Source organism: Strongylocentrotus purpuratus, unplaced genomic scaffold (genome assembly GCF_000002235.5).
Source record: "Strongylocentrotus purpuratus isolate Spur 01 unplaced genomic scaffold, Spur_5.0 spur5_scaffold_4, whole genome shotgun sequence".
NCBI lineage: Eukaryota > Metazoa > Echinodermata > Echinoidea > Camarodonta > Strongylocentrotidae > Strongylocentrotus > Strongylocentrotus purpuratus.
The window spans coordinates 1,241,815-1,262,176 of record NW_022145610.1 but is presented as its reverse complement, the minus strand read 5'-3'; the positions used below and the strand labels follow the sequence as shown (position 1 = coordinate 1,262,176).

Genomic DNA, 20,362 nt, shown 5'->3' with positions numbered 1-20,362 from the left:
TCCAGAGGTGGAGCCCCCGGAAGCTCAGGGGTCTTGGGAAATAAATAATCGTCAGATGAGCATATTTTTATACCTTATTTGTGACACTGGCAGGACACAAATTGGTGTTGGCTCCAGGGGGCGTAGCCCAAAGAAGCTAGGGGTTTTATACATTAAATTATCGGCAGATGAGCATCCAGGGGCCCGCCTTAGGGCCATTGGTTGGGTTCGGGGGGCAGAGCCCCGGAAGCTCAGGGCTTTAGGCATTTAATTACGTCAGATGAGCATAATTATCCCGGCCCCGCCCCCCCCCCCCGCCCAATCCGGGGTCGGAATGACCGCATGCGTGTTATCAAAATGTCCGGTAAAGGGGTACTTTTCACGCCCCAAAGTCCGGCTCGTACATACACAAAATTGACTTTACACACCAGGATGAGGGGGATGCATCCCCCCCCCACCTCACAAGGTGGGGGGGGGGGGGATGGCATGTACAATCATCCCTCCCCCCCCCCAGGTTTTGGGGAATGATATTTGCTTACTTAATAAGTCATAATGATGATAATAATAGTAATAATAATAATGATAACAATTATAATATTAATAATAATAATAATTATGATGATGATAATAATAATCCTCATCATTATTGTAATTGTGTTTATTGTTAGCCGCATTCACACGGTGAAAGCCAATTCTAAAACAGAATAGAAAATGAATGTGATACAACAGTATACATAATAATTCGTGACAGAGAGTACCATACTACTATCTTTATAACAAGTATTATTCAAACAAACATATATAATTATGTATAATCATGAATTGTTCAACTTCATGCTCCCACTATATGACTATTGTTACACTAATACTGATATCAGGACTGACTGGTATACATTAGTTTGTTGTTAAGCTTGCAGCAGCTACATCTTTTCTGTATTGTTAACTATTTATTTATTTTTGTTTTATTTAAGATGCACTTTGTTTTGTATTCATTTAAAGTATGTTGATTGATGCATGAAGACATAAGTTTGAAATGTTTAAAGAAGTTTGTTTCATGTAAAGCGCAGTGTGAATTTACCCTGTCTTGAAATGCGAGATAAAAGGAACCTATTAGTATTAGCATTATTATTTGTATTAGTATTATTTTTATTATTATTATTATTATTATTATTATTATTATTATTATTATTATTATTATTATTATTATTATCATTATTATTATTATTATATTATTATTATTATTATTATTATTATTATTATTATTATTACTATTATTACTATTATAAGACTGAGATCAAATAGAAGTAAATAATGCCCTAATTTGAAACGATGCAATGCCGTTATGGTTCCGATTTCTTCACAAACTTACAAAGCAGTATTGTTACTCCATGGATCATAGTGATACTGTTTATGTTTTTTGTATCTGTATGTTAATGAGCCGCCAGCCAATATCCATCTATGGATACTATGCCTGTTTCTTTGAGGTAAAAAAAAAGCATAGTATGTACGTATTCATTATGCTTTATAATGAACAGACATATTGTTCAAAGTTTAATCGTTATTTGTTTGTTGTTTATGTGTTCTATTCACAAATTGCCACAGAGCTAGGCTGTTTTCATTCATAACCACATACCCCTATCAAGTCTGATCAAGACAACAATTAAAGACTATACCTGCGTGTACACAGTTGACATTGGTTTTTTTTTGCTGAAGAGGTGTATAACAGCAAAATTCACAGAGATAAATAAATACGTAGTGTGGTTCAATATGCAATACTATGTGTCAGTCCATTCTGTATTCGTATGCCACGGTGTGTAGATCTTGTCGATGTTATGTCTGTCCATTCAAGGCGTAGTATGTGTGTGTGTGTGTGTGTGTGTGCGTGCACGCTTGTGTGTGTTATTTTACCTCATTAAGTATGCATCAGATTGCACGATTTCAAGTTCAAAATTGCAAAAGCTATACCGTGGGAGGGGGGACACCCCCCTCCCACACCCTCGCTCGGGCGCTTCGCGCCCTCACTAGCGTTGGCAGCCCAGTCATCCCCCCAGGTGTACGAACCTGTCTACGCCACTGCACACCAGACTTAGGGGGGGGGGGGGGTTTCAAAAGGAGGGAACACGCATATGCGTACCCTAAATAACACTGAGTGGGGGGGGGGGGGCGATAATTATACCTTATTTGTGACACTAGCAGGTAACTAATTGGCGTGGGGTCCAGGGGCGGAGCCCCCAGAAGTTCAGGGGTTTTAGGAATTTTACAACGGTCAGACAAGCATGCAGGGGCCCGCCTTAAGGCCCCTGGTGCACCAGCTGGGGCCTTAAGGCGGGCCCCTGCATGCTTGCTTGCATGCTTGCAGCATGCTTGCTTGCTTGCTTGCATGCTTGCTGCATGCTTGCATGCTTGCAGGCGGGCTCCACCCCTCGACTCCATGGAGTCGAGGGGTGGAGCCCCGGAAACTTAGGGGTTTTAGTCAGATGAGAATATTTTGATACCTTATTTGTGACATTGGCAGGATACTAATTGGCGTGAGGTCCAGGGGGCCGAGGCCCAAGAAGCTCAGGGGTTTTAAGCATTGATTTACGGTCAGATTAGCATCCAGCTGTCCGCCTAATTAGGGTCCTAGGTGGGGTCAAGGGGGTTACGGTCAGATGAGCATATTTTGATACCTTATTTTTCCTTCTTTTTTTTCCTTCTTTTTTTCTCCCTTCTTTTGTTTTCCTTTCCCCCCTTTTTCCCTTCTTTTTTGTCCTTCTTTTTTTTGCCAGGGGGGGGGGGGGCGGGCGGGTCCCCCGGCCCCCCTGTATCCGACACTGTATAACCCCATCAGGACTGGGTGTTTTCCTCTTTATAGATGTAATTTTTCGCACTGCGACCTCATAAATCTTTAAAAAAATTCCTCGCTCGCAAATGAGTTTCTGACCATCACACCCAACTGTAAAGTATGATTTGTATGGTGTAAAAAGAGAAACAAATATTGAATGATCCCTGATAATGTAATGTCTAATGAATTGCATATTTTATAGAGACTTCCCCTTTTAGATGCCCTTTTTTCTCCAGAAAGTGCCCTTTTTGTTGGTCCCTCCCCCCCCCCCCCCCCCCACACACACACTTTTGAATTTGCTCCGCCGCACGCCCCTGGGTGTACATTTAACGAATAGAATAGGCCAACACAAAATTATTTGCCCTCTCCTCATCTGACCATGCAGAGAGGACGGTAATAATGTAATAGGCGATTATTTTACGGGACGAAGTGTTGCGAAACTTAGATTTATCGGATGCATGCGATATGCATGCACAATCGACACACACAAATATCACATGTATTGTATGCATCGTGCTGCATGTAGACAATGAACACGCAACAAGTACACACACCAGTGCAGCTAGCGCGGGCTACGAGGAGCTAGTGATTATCCTATTGTAAGCTCGTGTGCTGTATAGAACCGTGGAGAGTGAAAGGCCAGCTTGAGATCAAACATTCACCCGGAACGCTCCCGGTACGGCGGTAGAGATCGAGCTGGACCGGTGACCGAAAAGCGTCTGTCCACACACATTGCATGTTACTGTTACTGTGTTAGGGAAACTCAAACCAGCATTGTGAGATAATAAGACAACTGCTCTGCCCCTGAACCAGGCGTGTAATAAATTCAATGCATGAGCCGTTGGCTTTGAGGTAAGAGAATTCTGACAAGCAAGTGGAGAAGAGAATTTTTGTTCTTACAACAACAAAAACGTTAATGAAAATTAATGATAAAAATTAATTTATCTTGATCTAACATCTACTAGGCTTAACAGTTAGAGTCTACTTGTTCTAAGCCAGGCTAAAATAAATTCCAACTGTAGGGTAGACAATGTACTATGTAGTTGACACATGGTGACCAAAAACATTTCATCCACTGTCTACTGATCAGACTTGAAAGTTGATTTGAAGAGTAGTTTTCGCTTGTGGAAGAACTGTATGAACTGTGTCAGTGTGTGATTGTAGATCTAATCTGGTGTTTTTGTAGTTTTTTAAATAAGGAGGCGGTGCGGTGTGGCGCATGGCACTGAATGTGTTGTAGGAACAGACATGACAGATGAACAAATGTCTTGTCTTTTGATCTGAAATTAAGGGCTATTGATAGGGAAGTGATAAACAGCTTTTCTCATAAATATGTGACATTTAAGATCGATTGTGATTTTGTTTACCGAACAGTTGTTCGATAGGATATCAGTCGATGTTAAAATTCATTAGGTCTACTTGGAATTAAAGGCATTGTTTAACAATGCCAAATCTGAGATGCATGGCCCTATGTGTTATCAGTGTCTGCGATATGGTCTAATATATTGAAGCCCTAAAAAAATTGCGCTTCAAAATAATCATGAAGTGCCTCAAAAAGTAAAAATCTTTGAGTGACCTGTTTTACCATACACATTTTCTCCAATACCGGTAGACTGTAATGTTATAAAACCGTTGGGAAAACGTTTTTGAAATTTCGAATTCTAATCATAAATATCTTAATAATCAGATGGGCGATCCGCTTGTAAACGTCATGGGATTCCTGACTGACCTAAACATTTATAATTATGATTGCAGCATGAGCTAAATCCAGGATTTTGTTTAGAATCTGAGACAAAGATACCCAATCCCTTTAAAATCATGAGGCCTGTATGTCATACAAATCAGCTCATATGCCATATTTTTATGTTTATTTATTTTTCTATGACTATGCACAGTCCATGGCACTCCCTTCAAGTAGTCCAGCATACATTGACGTGGATGTAAGGAGGTAGAGATCGGTTTCATCAAAGGCAACAAGGACAAGATAATCTTCCTTCAGGAAGAAAAGTGAATCGCTTGGAATTATTGAAAAGACATTAAAAGCCATGTCGTGTACGGAAGATATCAAACCTTGTGCAGGAGGGGATGCTAAAGCAGCAACAGTTAAACCTCAGACAACACCAACAATCACATCAGCTTCATCGGCAGCTGCTGCTTGTAATCTTCCAAAGGTGAGAGTTCATAACATTCTTAGTTTTACTCATGAGTTTGACATCATAAACTTGTGTAATCATGAAAAACAAAAAAACAGTCACTCCTGATGATGTTAAGAATTGAACCCCCAACCCCTAAATAACCCTAAATACTGGAGTATCAAGAGGCATCCATAGAACATGTATGATACCCTTCTGCGTTGTGTGTTAACGTGCCCCTTCCTTTGTTCTTAGACGCAGGTTATGTCAAGTGGAAAACACTCCGTCCTTCGGATAGGACGTTAAATGGAGGCCCCGTGTACAGGAGAGTCACCACCCTTGCACGTTAAGAACCCATTGCACTATTCTTATGAGAGTAGGGGGAAACCCCGGTGTAATGGTCCACCTGCACACCCCAATCAGGCCGAGTATACGGCATCTGCAAGAATCTTCAGTATTGAAGGAGGCAGATTATCTTGAAGAAGAAGAACATCAAACTTTTAAGGTCACTTTTAATATTCAATGAAATATACAACCTGAACTACGTGTATGTTGTCAATGTTATTATTACCGGTATGTCATTGTGCTGCTGTACTTTCAATTATGCTAGCCATGTTTTTTATTTTTCATTTCAGAGACCAAACTACTCCCTCAAATTCACATTAGCTGGACATACCAAGGCGGTGTCAGCAGTTAAATTCAGCCCCAATGGAGAATGGCTTGCAAGCTCCTGTGAGTATTTACAAACAAAGTGTGCACAGATTGTTTACAAAATTCTTACGTTTGTTTGGGTATTATTAACGTGAATTTTTTTCAAACTAATCAGACTTTTTTATAAGTTTCAAGTTTTGATGTAAATGAATGATCCAGAAATGTGTCTACCCTTGGTGTTGCATGATATATAGACATATACAAAACATGGTATTGTGTGCAGAGAGCCAGAAAGTTGTTAACACTGTGTGAGAATATATTATTAAAACACCCTTTCGGCTCTCCTGCAGTAGAGAGTATATTGATGTAAACTTGTTTGTAGCATGAGAACATGCGATGAAATTTGTCATACTTGCTTGTCTTACCTGATTGTAAAATTGGATAAGACTTGTAGGACTACTTATTTCACATTCCAATAGATAACTTGTAGTGTTTTGCACAGATTTTAATTTCTGTTTGGAAATGTGATGTCATTGCTCATTTTTGTGTGTGTTCATCTTCAATCTATTCCGTATTTTTCACACCAGCCGCTGACAAACTTATCAAGATATGGGGAGCATATGATGGCAAGTTTGAGAAGACAATATCAGGGCACAAATTGGTAAGTCTTTATCAAGTCTGAATTTCTACACAATGCACAGTGAATGATAGGCCAAATTTTCTGCATAAAACTCCCATTATTCTATGTTTGTAGGTAATATAGTTTACACCAGATTTTTATATATTGATACTAAAATTATTATCCTCATCATTTAGGTAATCTCACATTTTTTATTAACTTTAATGGGATTATAAATGCATTTACAATCCTGTCTACCAAATAATGAAAAAAATGAATATGATGTCTTTGAAAATTGAAATGATATGTGCCAGTATGTTTTTGTAACAATTGTATGCATAAACTTTTCTTTTGTGTCATGCTTAGATAAGCTAACCTGCATATAAAAAAGGTAAAGACTTGAGCCAGATTGTTGATACTATCTCTACATGTACGTTGGCAGATAAAGGTCATTCATACGAAATTGTAAAACCCACTGAGACTAGATACGTGCTCATGAAAGTTTATGCAATCATTATTCATTAATATGCTGATGCTAACTTGTATGGTACACAGATCAGGTGGTCAGGTGGAGGTATTCTTTTCTTCTAGAGGGCAGCAGACAAGATGTATTCTTGATGCACCTCCATGCACAAAGTGGGACTTCTTCATGTTTAAAGATAAACTTGAGTTCTGGTAAAAAAAAAAAATGAATTTTCACAGAATCAAATGAAACTTACACTGAATGTTCAAGATTGGAAGTAAATGTCATGTGCCAAACAATTATGGAAGAAAATGTATAATGGCTGAGTAACGAGCATAGAGAGATAAGGAAATCAAGGTATAGTAGCCCCCGACACCAATTGTGTAGTTCCATATACATCTTTCAGTGCTTGTTACTTTACCAAGACTTGTCCAAATTTATTATGATTTTGATGACTCCAGAACCTTGTAGTACACACCAATACTTACATTTATATTTTTTCTGATCCATTCCACACCTTTTCTCTCACAATGCAATTGTATTACCAGAACTCACCTTTATCTACAAACTGGTTTATTGTCCACTTCAAGCTATGTTTGATATATATACAGTAGGCTTGCGGATGCACCATGTGAGAGAGAGGGAGGATTGAGGAGTCCTGAAAAGGACTCTCGGTAATCTTTCTTGAGGGTGTGTAGTCCTAAAAAAGACTGTTGGTTATCTTTCTTAGCTTATAGTTCTAAGGAGAACTATAGCGCTTGGAGAGGATGGGTGGCGGGAGTGGCTCAACGTTTCGAACAGGTTGACTATCCGTCGTCGGGAGTGTTTCAGGACTCCTCAATCCTCCCTCTCTCTCACATGGTGCATCCGCAAGCCTACTGTATATCCTCAGCACTACATCCTGACTTATGGATCCTGCTGAGTATCGTCGTAGAAGTAGAAGAAGTACATCACCATGCAAGCCGATACTTACAAGCAGCATGTTTGATATAATCTTTGACTGTTTATATTTTGACAGGGTATATCAGATGTTGGTTGGTCCAGTGATTCAAGACTTCTTGTTTCTGCATCGGATGATAAGACTCTCAAAATATGGGACTTTAACACAGTATGTATCACTCTTACAATCGCAGTTTGTGCCTTAACTATGTTTTGAAACATTTTTTTCAGTCTGATTAATAATACTGCTTTACAAAAAAAGTTGTTGTATTGCCCTTTGCGACCGACCTGAAAATCTTTTTAGAAAATATGTGCAAAAATAAAGAGAAAATCATGGACAGATTGTTTTTAAACATGTAGTTTTTAAAGTTAAACAGTACATTGTTATAATGATGAAATAGTCTTGAATATATATATATTGTTGTCTTGCCTTAAACATGAGTATGTGGTGTTGGGAAGCTGTGATTTTGACTTATCTAATTTGTAAAAAAAATAACACTTTTTCGCTATAATTTTGTTGTTTTTAGTATTCATACATGTTGTTACTTAGTTCTTGAAAAGTTACAGGAATTAAAAGTGGATTTCTTGGCCCATATTCATAAGAGCTTATTAAGCATCTCAAATATAGGACATCGTACATAGTTAATTGACAACTAGACTCAGTAGAGTTTTATGAATATGATAGTAATAATCTCTTTAAAGACCACTCCAAATTTTATTAAGTTAAACTGAAAATGGAAATTCTTTTTGCCCATTTATCGTGAGCCTGGCAGCCACTGAGCAGCGCCAGATCAACGTTGCTCTATCCCTTATTGTTGAACGCCAAACAAGGTAGCAGCAACTCCCGTCTTTTAACATCTTTTGGTATGACGCGGCCAGGGTTCGAACCCACGACCTCCCGGTTGTAAGGCGGACGCTCTACTGACTGAGCCAACACACCGGTACATATAGGCCCAAATCTCTGCCACATTATGAAACTGAATTGTTTATCTCCTTTTCTCTTAGGGTAAATGTTTGAAAACATTGAAGAGTCACAGTAACTACGTTTTCTGCTGCAACTTTAACCCACAATCAAATCTCATCGTGTCTGGATCGGTAAGTGAAAGGAACACTATTTGCGTAGTATTTCGTAGCAAAGCCTTCAAAGGATGTATGAATTAACTGAAGATTGAGATCTGCACAAGAGCATGTTACCCCTGGAAAAAACTTTTACACGAAGAAAGTGTATTAAATGTTAGTATTTCACGTTACAGTCTCTTGCAAATTTAAGATAACAATTTGCTGACATATGTACCGGTAATAATTTCTCCCTGATTTTTCTCCAGTTTTGACAGTGTTTCTATCACTATGCCCCTCCATCATTCACTAATTAGTTTTCTCTTTATGTTTTTTAGTTTGTGAAGATTTCATGACTGAAGCACACCTAGCTTAATACTTATATATTTTCTATCATCTTTAACATACCTACAAGACTAATCTGACTACTTACCTAATTGTGAAAAACTGAAAGCTTGGTGGACTGCATTCTGTGAGAAGGTAAAAATATGAAAGATGTTTGAGTGATCTAAGAGATAAACTTAGGTGTAAAGTCATCGTCATGTAGCGTCCATTCTTTGTAGACTGATCCTTATCTATGTATTTACTGTTACAGTTTGATGAGAGTGTGAAGATCTGGGATGTGAAGACAGGAAAGTGCCTCAAGACGTTACCGGCTCACTCAGATCCGGTATCAGCTGTAAGTTAATATACAAATAATACTCATCATTTTGTTTGGGCATAAGAAAGAATTACCTGCACGAGGTACCTTTGGAACTGTCTAACATGCCTGAGACAATAGCCGAGGGCGTTTGGACTGTTTTGAAGGTACCAAGCGTGGGTAATTTTACTAATGCCCAAACAAAATGATGTGTATTATTTGTTTTATAAGATTATATTTTATTTGTTTTATAAAATGATGTTTTCTAACATGATGTTTTCTAACATGATTTTGATAATGACCGGTCATTACCCAAATTACGGGTGATTACGCGTTAGGCAAAATAAATGCCTGGTCACGTGTACGCTTTCAACCAATCATTTGCCACATGCATAGACCGGTGTACTAACATATTTAAATTTTATGCATACATTTTAAAGAAAGGTTGTTCTTAAAAACCTGAAAGCTTGCCCTGAGACTTGCCTCGCATTGCATCAAATAATGTATGCGGACTGGATTCCAAAGTATTGTAGTTCATTCATTGATAACAGGTTAATGAACAACTTGTCACTAGGTCCACAGGGAAGAAACGTCCATAAATTTGAATGGAGTATTTACTATAGTATTTATTCTGGGAATGTGTTCTTCACTCGGTATATCCGTGAGAATTTTAAAATTATTGAAACAAAATTAGGTTAGCAGCTCTCTCAGTTATAAATAAAAGAGGATGGGATACATGTATCTTGATATTTAGATTTTTGAGTTTGGAATCCCAAATTCAAATTGAAACCAACTAAAATGACGGTTTCACACTTTCATGTTGAGATTGAATTACCGGTAATTGTTATGCACTACTTGTAGCACACGATGTATAAAATCATCATACCTTTGTGAAATTTTGACTAAATGATTAATAAGAATGGAAATTAATATAAACATCTCTTGAATATGCATGCATGGGTTTATAAGTATTACATCATTTCTGTTTCAGGTTGATTTCAACAGGGATGGTTCTCTCATTGTATCCAGTAGTTATGATGGTCTTTGGTAAGTTTCTTTTTCACTAAATTCTATTTCTAGTAAGCAGTTCAAAAACATGTTTCAATGTTATCCCCCTTGTATTCTGCATTGCATTGTTCACTTATTATTTATTCAGATTATAGGGCCTTTTTAGAAAACCTCCGGACTTCCATATATTTGATGGTTTAAATGTCTTGTCAATGAATGATGTAAAAAAATTGTTTTACTGCTCGAATGTAAATGCTCAGACATTTATTTAAACATATTTGTGGCTTACACCCAGTAAACAAGATTGATTGATCGATCTGTATTGAAAAACAAGTCAGAAAAAAATCTTGGAACTAGCGGGACTTGAACCTGCATCTACTGCTTGCCGGGCAGCGACTCTACCACCAGGCCATCACTGGTCCATGGCATAGTCACGATGAACTAAAAACAAATACCCAAGCTCTCCTGATTTACCCTGACTTATTAATATTCTTTAGTCCGCCATAGGACAATAACCACAAATGGTGTAAGCCACAAATATGTTTAAATAATTGAAATTTCTCCCAGGAAGCATTACACTTATAAAATACTCAGACATGTTTGTCTAATTATTGCTTGGCTGCTTTCAACTACCATCACAGTGTACTTTTTGTGACACACTCTTTGTTTCAATTTCTCTTTTTATTCTTTGAGCCGATATGAATAATGAATCTAAAGTGAGTTAGAAATTATAAGATTCTCTCTCTTTTTGATCCCACCAGTCGAATTTGGGATACAGCGTCTGGGCAGTGCTTGAAAACTCTGATAGGTAAGTTACTGATTCATCTTCACTTTTACTTGTGTTAATTGCATACTGTGCAAATCTAAATTGTGTGGTTAATATCTTCAAGACTCATTAAAAAACAACTGTATGGCTGGATTGCTTGAAAGTTGAAGCTGACTAGGAATACACTATTTTCATCTCCTGACTGTAGACCGCTGTTAACTAGAAATAGTTTAAATTTTCATGAAGAAGACCTGGGGGGTGTTTCACAAAGACTAAAATCGACTTTAAATTGGACTTAACTATAGCAATCTGTTCATGCCACTGTTTGCTCTCACCATTTACTGGCATTGGTCTCTCAAGGGACGTACAAATCATGGTCACAAATCTACAGAATTTACATTATTTGATCATTCAATATTGAAAGAAAAATATCATCTGAAGATCATAATGGTGAGAGCAAACAGTGGCATGACAGCCTACCATAGTTGGGTCCAATTTAAAGTCAATCCTAGTCTTTGTGAAACGCTCCCCTGGAAGGAGTTTCATCTGGTACAAGAGAATACAAAGAGTATGATTTATATATTGTTTGTAAAATGCTAGGGACCATGTGTGGTGTGTGAAATCTTGGGATAAAATGATGATAACCCTCATGCGGTTCCATGACACATGCTCCGCCGACGATTGCTCCGCCGACATTTACTCCGCAAAACGCGACAATTGCTCCGCGACATTTGCTCCGCGACATTTGCTCCGACGTCAAATGCTCCGCCGACAGGTGCTCCGCCGACAGTTGCTCCGCCGACAGTTGCTCCGCCGACAATTGCTCCGCCGACAGATGCTCCGCCGACAATTGCTCCTCCGACAATTGCTCCGCCGACAATTGCTCCGCCGTCAATTGCTCCGCAAAACGCGACAATTGCTCCGCCGACATTTGCTCCGCCGACATTTGCTCCGCCTGAAGCGACACTTGCTCCGCCGACATTTGCTCCGCCGACATTTGCTCCGCCGACATTTGCTCCGCCGTCAATTGCTCCGCCGACAATTGCTCCGCCTGAAGCGACAATTGCTCCGGTGACATATGCTCCGCCGACAATTGCTCCGACGACATTTGCTCCGCCGACAATTGCTCCGCCGACAATTGCTCCGTCGACAATTGCTCCGCCGACAATTGCTCCGCCTGAAGCGACAATTGCTCCGGTGACATTTGCTCCGCCGACAATTGCTCCGACGACATTTGCTCCGCCCAAAAAGTGTCCCATTAAATACAAATGCTACTAGTACTACGACAAATGCTTCGCCGACAATATTTTTTTTTCACGGGTTGTTTTTGTTTCTTTCTTTTTTTCTTCATTTTTTGAATGCATTTCATGACATTATGTAAATGAAATGAAATGAATGAATGTTGATAATGTGGGAGGAAAAAGCAGTTGCCTAAAAGTCATGTCGAATTTACTGAAATAACTTTCCATCTATCACTGTACGTCCCACATAATGTACACTAAACACTCATTACATGTCATGGGAAGTTTTTTTTTTTAAAGTAGAGCAGCAAGCCACATTCCCCAATACGCGCATACCTCCTAGTTAATTTCAAAGAGCTCATCAATATGTAAGACCTGAAATTACCTCAATGAAAGAAGACTAATAACATGAGAGGAAAGAAAAGAGCAAAAAAGACAACCGTTTTTTGCTATTCCCCATAATGTTTGATTTAAAAAAATAAAAAATAAAATTATAGCTCCTTACGCAAGTTCTCCGGCGAAAGATAATTACTCCGCTCAAAATCTGTTTCATGTATTACTCATTAGCTGATCCAAAGCTCAAGGCTATCTCTCTCTCTCTCTCTCTTTCTCCCTCAGCTCCCATGCTCCTCCTTTTCCTGTTTACACCGTTTTCTTGTCTTCTTTGCTCTTTTCTTTCCTCTCATGCTATTAGTCTTCTTTAATTTCCATCACTTCTTCTCTGCTCCCCCTCTCGAGTTCTATTTCTCTCGTGAAATTGAAACGTAAAGTAATACAATCATGTAGTACATTCTTGTTTAGAATAATATTTCAATAATATCCAGTACATTTTCTAAAGGTTTCTTTCCTTTAGTTAAGTGTATGTAGCTTTAATATATATATGTTAGTGTGCAAAACACTCCGTTTCATTCGAGTACTTTGTTTTCACTAAATAATTTAAGGGACTCACGAAGCCACCGGAAGAAGAGCAATTGGCTTATCATGAAGAACTAACATCAAACTGCAACAAAATGATTTGTATAAATGTGAATAAGCAGAAAGGCTGCCATCTCATTTTCCCGTCTGAATGGGTTCTCTTCCTTACGTATATAAGTGCCCTTATTTTCTAAACTTTTTTTTAATATTTGTGTGTTTATTAAATTTTCAATCATATTAAAATTACATATTTACAAGTCATTGGTAATAATTAGACAAACAAAAAAACCAATATGTATAAGAACAACTAACAATAATGAAAGGACAAGAAAGTTATTAAAAAAAACATTATAGTAAAAAAAAAATACACTGTACACATATAAATCATAGTTTGAACTCCAGTGCATAAAGGGGAGTGAGGGGGCACAGGAATAAAAGTTAAATCAACATGAGTATCATAAGTCAAATCGCCATTTCTTAAAATGCGAAACAAGCTTGTTCCTTTTTTTCGCTGAGAAATATTCAATATCTTTTTGTTTCTTTATAAAACTCTTAAAAAGATCAACACTTGGTAAATCCCCCTTACTTATTTTCTAAACTTCCATGATGACCTATTACATTGTATAATGCTTTACCTAGTAAGATGCATTGATCGAGGTAATTTCAGGTATTACATATTGATGAGCTACTTGAAATTAACTAGGAGGTATGCGCGTATTGGGGAATGTGGCTTGCTGCTCTACTTTTTTTTTAAAAACTTCCCACGACATGTAATGAGTGTTTAGTATACATTATATGGGACGTACAGTGATAGATGGAAAGTTATTTCAGTATATTCGAAATGACTTTTAGGTAACTCCTTTTTCCTCCCACTTCATCAACATTCATTCATTTCATTTCATCTACATTATTTCAAGAAATGCATTCAGAAAATGAAGAAGAAAAAAAGAAACGAAAAAAATAGGTGTAAAGAAAATATTGTCGGCGAAGCATTTGTCGTAGTACTAGTAGCATTTGTAGTTTATGGGACACTTTTTTGGGCGGAGCAAATGTCGTCGGAGCAAATGTCGGCGGAGCAATTGTCGCTTCAGGCGGAGCAATTGTCGGCGGAGCAATTGTCGGCGGAGCAAATGTCGGTGGAGCAAATGTCAGCGGAGCAAATGTCGGCGGAGAAATTGTCGCTTCAGGCGGAGCAATTGTCGGCGGAGCAATTGTCGGCGGAGCAAATGTCGGCGGAGCAATTGTCGCTTCAGGCGGAGCAAATGTCGGCGGAGCAATTGTCGCTTCAGGCGGAGCAATTGTCGGCGGAGCAATTGTCGGCGGAGCAAATGTCGGCGGAGCAAATGTCGGCGGAGCAAGTGTCGCTTCAGGCGGAGCAAATGTCGGCGGAGCAAATGTCGGCGGAGCAATTGTCGCGTTTTGCGGAGCAATTGACGGCGGAGCAATTGTCGGCGGAGCAATTGTCGGCGGAGCAATTGTCGGCGGAGCATCTGTCGGCGGAGCAATTGTCGGCGGAGCAACTGTCGGCGGAGCAACTGTCGGCGGAGCAACTGTCGGCGGAGCATTTGACGTCGGAGCAAATGTCGCGGAGCAAATGTCGCGGAGCAATTGTCGCGTTTTGCGGAGTAAATGTCGGCGGAGCAATCGTCGGCGGAGCATGTGTCGGGTTACCCCTCATGCGTGTCATTTGAACTCAGCTAATGTATTTCTGGCTTTTACCAGTTGTAGGTGTTTTGCCTACAGGTGGAAGGGTTAGGAAACTAGGCTGTATACATGATACATGATGGCTTCTGATTATGCTCTAGAAATATAAAGTGTGATGTAGTGTACCTATTGAACTAAAGGTGAACCAAACAGATATATTTACAAAAATAGTGGTACATATTCTTACAAGCTATCTTGAACGCACAGTTTCAAAAATGCGAGAAATGATATGAAAGTGATATTGGCAGCAAAATTATTAAGAAAACAAAAATTAAGAAGCAGGTTGTACCAAGTCTCCCTCCCCCTCACCATTTTCCTGCACGGTATTACACTTTCTTACAAGTAATCTTTAAACCCTGAATTAAACAAAAAATCCGGTGAAAGTGATATTGGCAATAAGTCTAAGAAAACAAAAAGAATGTGAGAATGTGGTTGCAGCAAGTGCCCCTCCTGCTCCCGCTCCCTGTGTTTTGCATACACAAGTTTTTTAGATTTTATGAAGAAAACAACATATTTATTAAAAAAAGCCCCATCGAGCTTTAACTTCACATCAAATTTTATGTTATATTTATATATTTATGAACAATTCAACTTCAAAAGATGACTTTGAATATTGAGTAATGTTGTAAATGCTCTGAAAGTTTTTATTTTCAATGATTTTCTCTTTGTAGATGATGACAATCCTCCAGTCTCGTATGTGAAGTTTTCACCCAATGGAAAGTACATCTTGGCTGCAACGTTAGACAAGTAAGACTCTTAACTACATTCCTTCCTCTACGTGTTCTCATTATGTCACATCAGGGCCTGTTTCTTAAAAAAATTATCAATAACAAGTTCCAATAAATGTTATAAGCTACTGAAGTTGTGGCATTTGATTGGCTGAAAGCAAATTTTTTTCATAGAATTTTAGCATTTGATATTGATATTGATATTGATATTGATATTGATTACAAGTTTTATGGAACGATGTCTCATTGAAACACTGCGATCACCCTGTCTACCTTGGAATCACTCTTGACCGAACCCTTTCATACAAACAGCATGTTCAAAAAGTGAAGGGTAAAGTTGGGACAAGGAACAACCTACTACGGAAACTGGCAAACTCATCTTGGGGTGCCAATTCCTCTACGCTGAGGTCAACTGCTCTTGCGTTGTGTTACTCTGCAGCAGAATATGCCTGCCCTGTATGGGGAAGATCATCCCATACAAAGAAAGTTGATGCAGCACTCAACGACAGCTGCAGATGCATCACTGGCTGCCTCAAGCCCACGAATGTGGACAGCTTGCACTCCCTGGCCGGCATTGCTCCATCCGATGTCCGCAGAACAGTTGCAAGTAGGACTGAACGCAGCAGACAAGTTGAGGACACCCGCCATCCCCTTTACTCGCATCAACCGGCCCCTACCCGCCTGAAGTCAAGGAAAAGCTTCCTTCATACAGTCCAGCCACTGTCACTGTAACCTCCTCATTCAACCAGAGTGATCTTGTGGGAAGAGAAACGTTCTGAAAACCACCACCATGAAAAACTACCAATCCCGACCAAGGAACAGCTGCCCCCTGGCCATAGATGTGATTGGAAGACGTGGAAGTCCCTCAATAGGCTTCGCACAGGTGTGGGGCGATGTAAATACAACATGAATAAATGGGGATATACTGACGACACAGACACCAACTGCGAGTGTGGAACATCCGTGCAATCCATGTCACACCTATTAAGATGTCCACTCCTAATCGACCAATGCTGCCTGGAAGACCTGGTGGCAGCAAATGAGAAGGCTCTCCAGTGTGCCAAGGCCTGGCAGAGCATTTGAGGACACGAAAGAAGAATACAAAGTGTATATATCCTTTTCTTGAACATGATATTATTTATTTTTGGTGCTTGATAAATCTTTATAGATATTTATCACAACTATGAAATTTTAGATGGTTACCATTTCGTGTTTGTTCTTTTCTTTTTACTTTTTTTTACTTTTTTTTCTTCAGTTATGAGTTATGAGTTTTTGATCGATCGGGTGGGTGGTACATGTACGACATTACTTATTATAGGCTCTGTATAAGCTTGGCTTGTTAGAACTCTTGTGAGTAATGTGCCGCGGGATTCCATATCCTTAAACTGCTGGCGAACAGAGCAACAAGACCAAGCTCTGTAAATATTAGGATCTCTGTCCAGTAGTGCCGTGTTTGTGCCATCGAACTGGATCGACCAAATCAATTGATTCATAATATATGTATATGCAATATTTTTTCCTGTAACATGAGAGTAATTTTAATAGTTTCATACTATTAATTGAATGTATTGTTAACTGTAACTGTATAATTGTTTTAAATGGGGGCACGCTACAAGAGTCCTATCTCGCACCCCGGGGCAACGTGTCTGACACGGCCGGTTGTAGCAACTACTCCGAAGATCAAGATTACAGTAATCTTGATCTAAGGAGACACGAACGAACGAACAAGTTTTATGAAACAGAGATCTACCATTCACTCCAGGCTTCTATCATTAAAAATAAAGGGTTAGGGTTGCAATTTGCTTTACGATCACAAATACATGTAGTTTTGGATAAGGTATAATTTTAAGTCTACCCTCGATAATTTCGACTAGATTTATACATTGACTGCAGAACAATTGTTGCTGGAGTATATGTTGCACCATGAAAGAGATGGGATGAATCGTAATTATAAAATTCACAATTTTGTTCCATTTAAGCTGTGTTCACAATCTTCCTCAAGGTCAGGCCAATACAATTATTCAATAGATTTTAGAGTACTTGTTATGGATAATAGATTTACTTGCTAAAATCTGCAGGGAACATATTAGTGAGAGAAGATACTTTAAGCTTACATATTTCAAAGCATTGTTAGTCGCCAAATATTAAATTGAAATTGTGACAACTTTGGTTTTATCTTTGCATGTGACAGAGAATCCTCGTCTCTGCCTTAGTACTGTTACAATTGTTTGTTCAGATGTGTTGTTGTACGTTCTGTCCAGTGTGATTGTTCTAGCCTCATTGTGAATTGTGTGGTTTCATATTTTGTTTCCTTACAGCACACTGAAGCTGTGGGACTACAGTAAAGGAAAGTGTCTCAAGACATACACAGGTCACAAGAATGAGAAATACTGCATCTTTGCAAACTTCTCTGTCACAGGAGGAAAGGTGAGTTCAATTCTTATAACAGCATCTCTGCTCATAATCCTTTTTTCGTAGTTATTAACTGCAATAAAATAGTAGTTTCCAACACAAAGAGATCCTTGTTGTAGTCTTCTTCATATTTTCCGGTTTTTTTAATATTTGTTACCATTTAAGTAATATTACATTAGATGTGCATATCATTTCATCCACTATCTGTATATATATTGATTTGATTTGATTTATTTATTTCTGTTTGATTTTCTTTTTCTTTTGCATTTTTACAAATATATAACAAACAAAACATTGCAAATTTTACACATTTCAAAAGAATATAATATCAAATAAAGTAACTAATTGAAAACATCAAACATGGATCATTCATTTACCTCTTACATTGCCATTTATTATTTATGAAAAATGAAATATGTAAAATTAATTGAGTGTAGTATTCATGAAAAAAGAGGATATTTGTTTGTCATACATCATTTGTTGTGCATCTCTCTTGTTTATCATAGTGGATTGTATCGGGATCTGAAGATAACATGGTGTATATATGGAATCTACAAACCAAGGAGATCGTACAGAAACTACAAGGACACACAGGTATGATGGTGGAAAGGGAGCGCTTCCACCAAGCATCTAGACCAAGAACTAGATAGTTTATTCCTCAGCACTACATCCTGACTTATGGATCCTGCTGAGTATCGTCGTAGAAGTAGAAGTAGTGCTGCAGTAATGACAATAAGGGAGTTTACAGATAGCACATGGTACAAATGACCCCAAATATCCACAGATCTTTTACACATGGAGAAGTTCCACTTTGAGCATATTAGAATAATAATTGCCAAAGTCCTAGATGTGCTTCATGAATACCTTTTTGTTTGCCCTCTTGAAAAGAATACTTCCACCTGCGTATCATAGAATGTACCGTTGGTGCATAAATGAATAATGTTACATAACTTTCATGAGCGAATATGGGTTTTACCTTTTTGGTACAAATGACCTTCATCTGCCCATGCGCAGATTGTATCTGTAAACTCCCTTATTGTCTTAGATGGAAATTGATAAGTTTAGGGTACTTGTAAATGGACCTACATTAAGCCAGGTTTAACTCTTTATATGCCACACATATACTCTCTCTGAGCCACATTGTATTCTTCATGGGATAGATCTACCAAAGGCTTCAAGATGACCCATTTCCGGTCTTGATTAGCTCCATGGCAACCCTTTTAAACCGGAACAAATTAACCTTGCACTAGAAACTGTTAAATAATCTTTTTTTGGGTGATTACGTACACTTCAATTATTAAAGGCATTTTGGGGGCAATTTTTGAAAATAAGGTTAAAGATCAATTGTATTCATCTTTATGGAAATTAAATATTTGGAATACGTGCATCAAGGAAACTGTTATTAAATTCTTTGTTTGCTTGTGTTTTATATCATTTCCATAGATGTTGTCCTCTGCACGTCATGTCATCCCACAGAAAACTTGATCGCATCGGCAGCGCTTGAGAACGACAAGACGATCAAGATCTGGCGATCAGACTGCTAACGATGGAGGGCATTTTATTGTACAGTTTCTTGTGTAAATTTTGAACTTTGACCTTCCATTGTCCAATATCCGTGATTTAATGTTGCGATCCTAGCAAAGAGTCTCGCTTCTTTTGTGAGGAACAACTTACTGAGTTGACCTGGCTCTGCAGAAGATACACGTTACTCAACATTGAATAGTCTTGTTTTGCAGACTCGTGTGTTGTAGTTCTGGCAATGGTAAGAAACTGGAAACGAAAGTGAGAATTTGGTACTAATTTTTAGTTTATTGCCAGAGTGGAATCAATCTGAGGACAACATGTGTTAGTGTTCTTTTGAATTGAATTCCGGACTGGTGCTCTAAAACGACTGTCTTATCACCAGAAGCAGCCTCTTTTTTCCAACATGAATGAAAATGATGATAGATACATTAAAGATAAAGTTGAGTTCTGGTCATGCTATTGCATTGTGAAAGAAACGGTGTGGAATCAATCAGAATAGGTCGATCATCTAGTATATAAGTATTGGTGTGTACTGCAAGGTTCTGGAATCATCAAAAGGATAACAAATTTGGCCCATTCTTGGTAAAGTTACAAGCACTGTACACAGAAAGATGTATATGGGACTACACGAACATGTGGCGTAAAAATCTGTCCCGATTTTTATGCTGTTACATGCCATATTTAAATATTAATGCATTTGAAGAGCCATGCTTTTCAGGGAACATTTATTATCTGATGTTCTTCCACACTTGCATAATAAC

General features: G+C 38.5%; 1 protein-coding gene across 2 annotated transcripts; it reads left to right on the top strand.

Annotated features, from left to right (window-relative positions):
- The first annotated feature begins 3,348 nt into the window (after positions 1–3,348).
- Positions 3,349–20,105, top strand: LOC579376 (WD repeat-containing protein 5). 2 transcript variants are annotated; one of them, XM_030998248.1, is made up of 13 exons: positions 3,349–3,655; positions 4,699–4,974; positions 5,571–5,667; positions 6,174–6,247; positions 7,687–7,776; positions 8,613–8,702; positions 9,259–9,342; positions 10,295–10,350; positions 11,073–11,119; positions 15,609–15,684; positions 17,984–18,092; positions 18,584–18,671; positions 19,521–20,105. In XM_030998248.1, exons 2-13 carry the CDS (start codon positions 4,849–4,851, stop codon positions 19,619–19,621), a joined length of 1,038 nt encoding a protein of 345 aa, XP_030854108.1. In that variant the 5' UTR covers positions 3,349–3,655; positions 4,699–4,848; the 3' UTR covers positions 19,622–20,105. The 2 variants fall into 2 exon arrangements, with proteins under 2 accessions (XP_030854108.1, XP_030854109.1); XM_030998249.1 differs by having other exon boundaries at positions 3,350–3,479.
- The last annotated feature ends 257 nt before the right edge of the window (positions 20,106–20,362 follow it).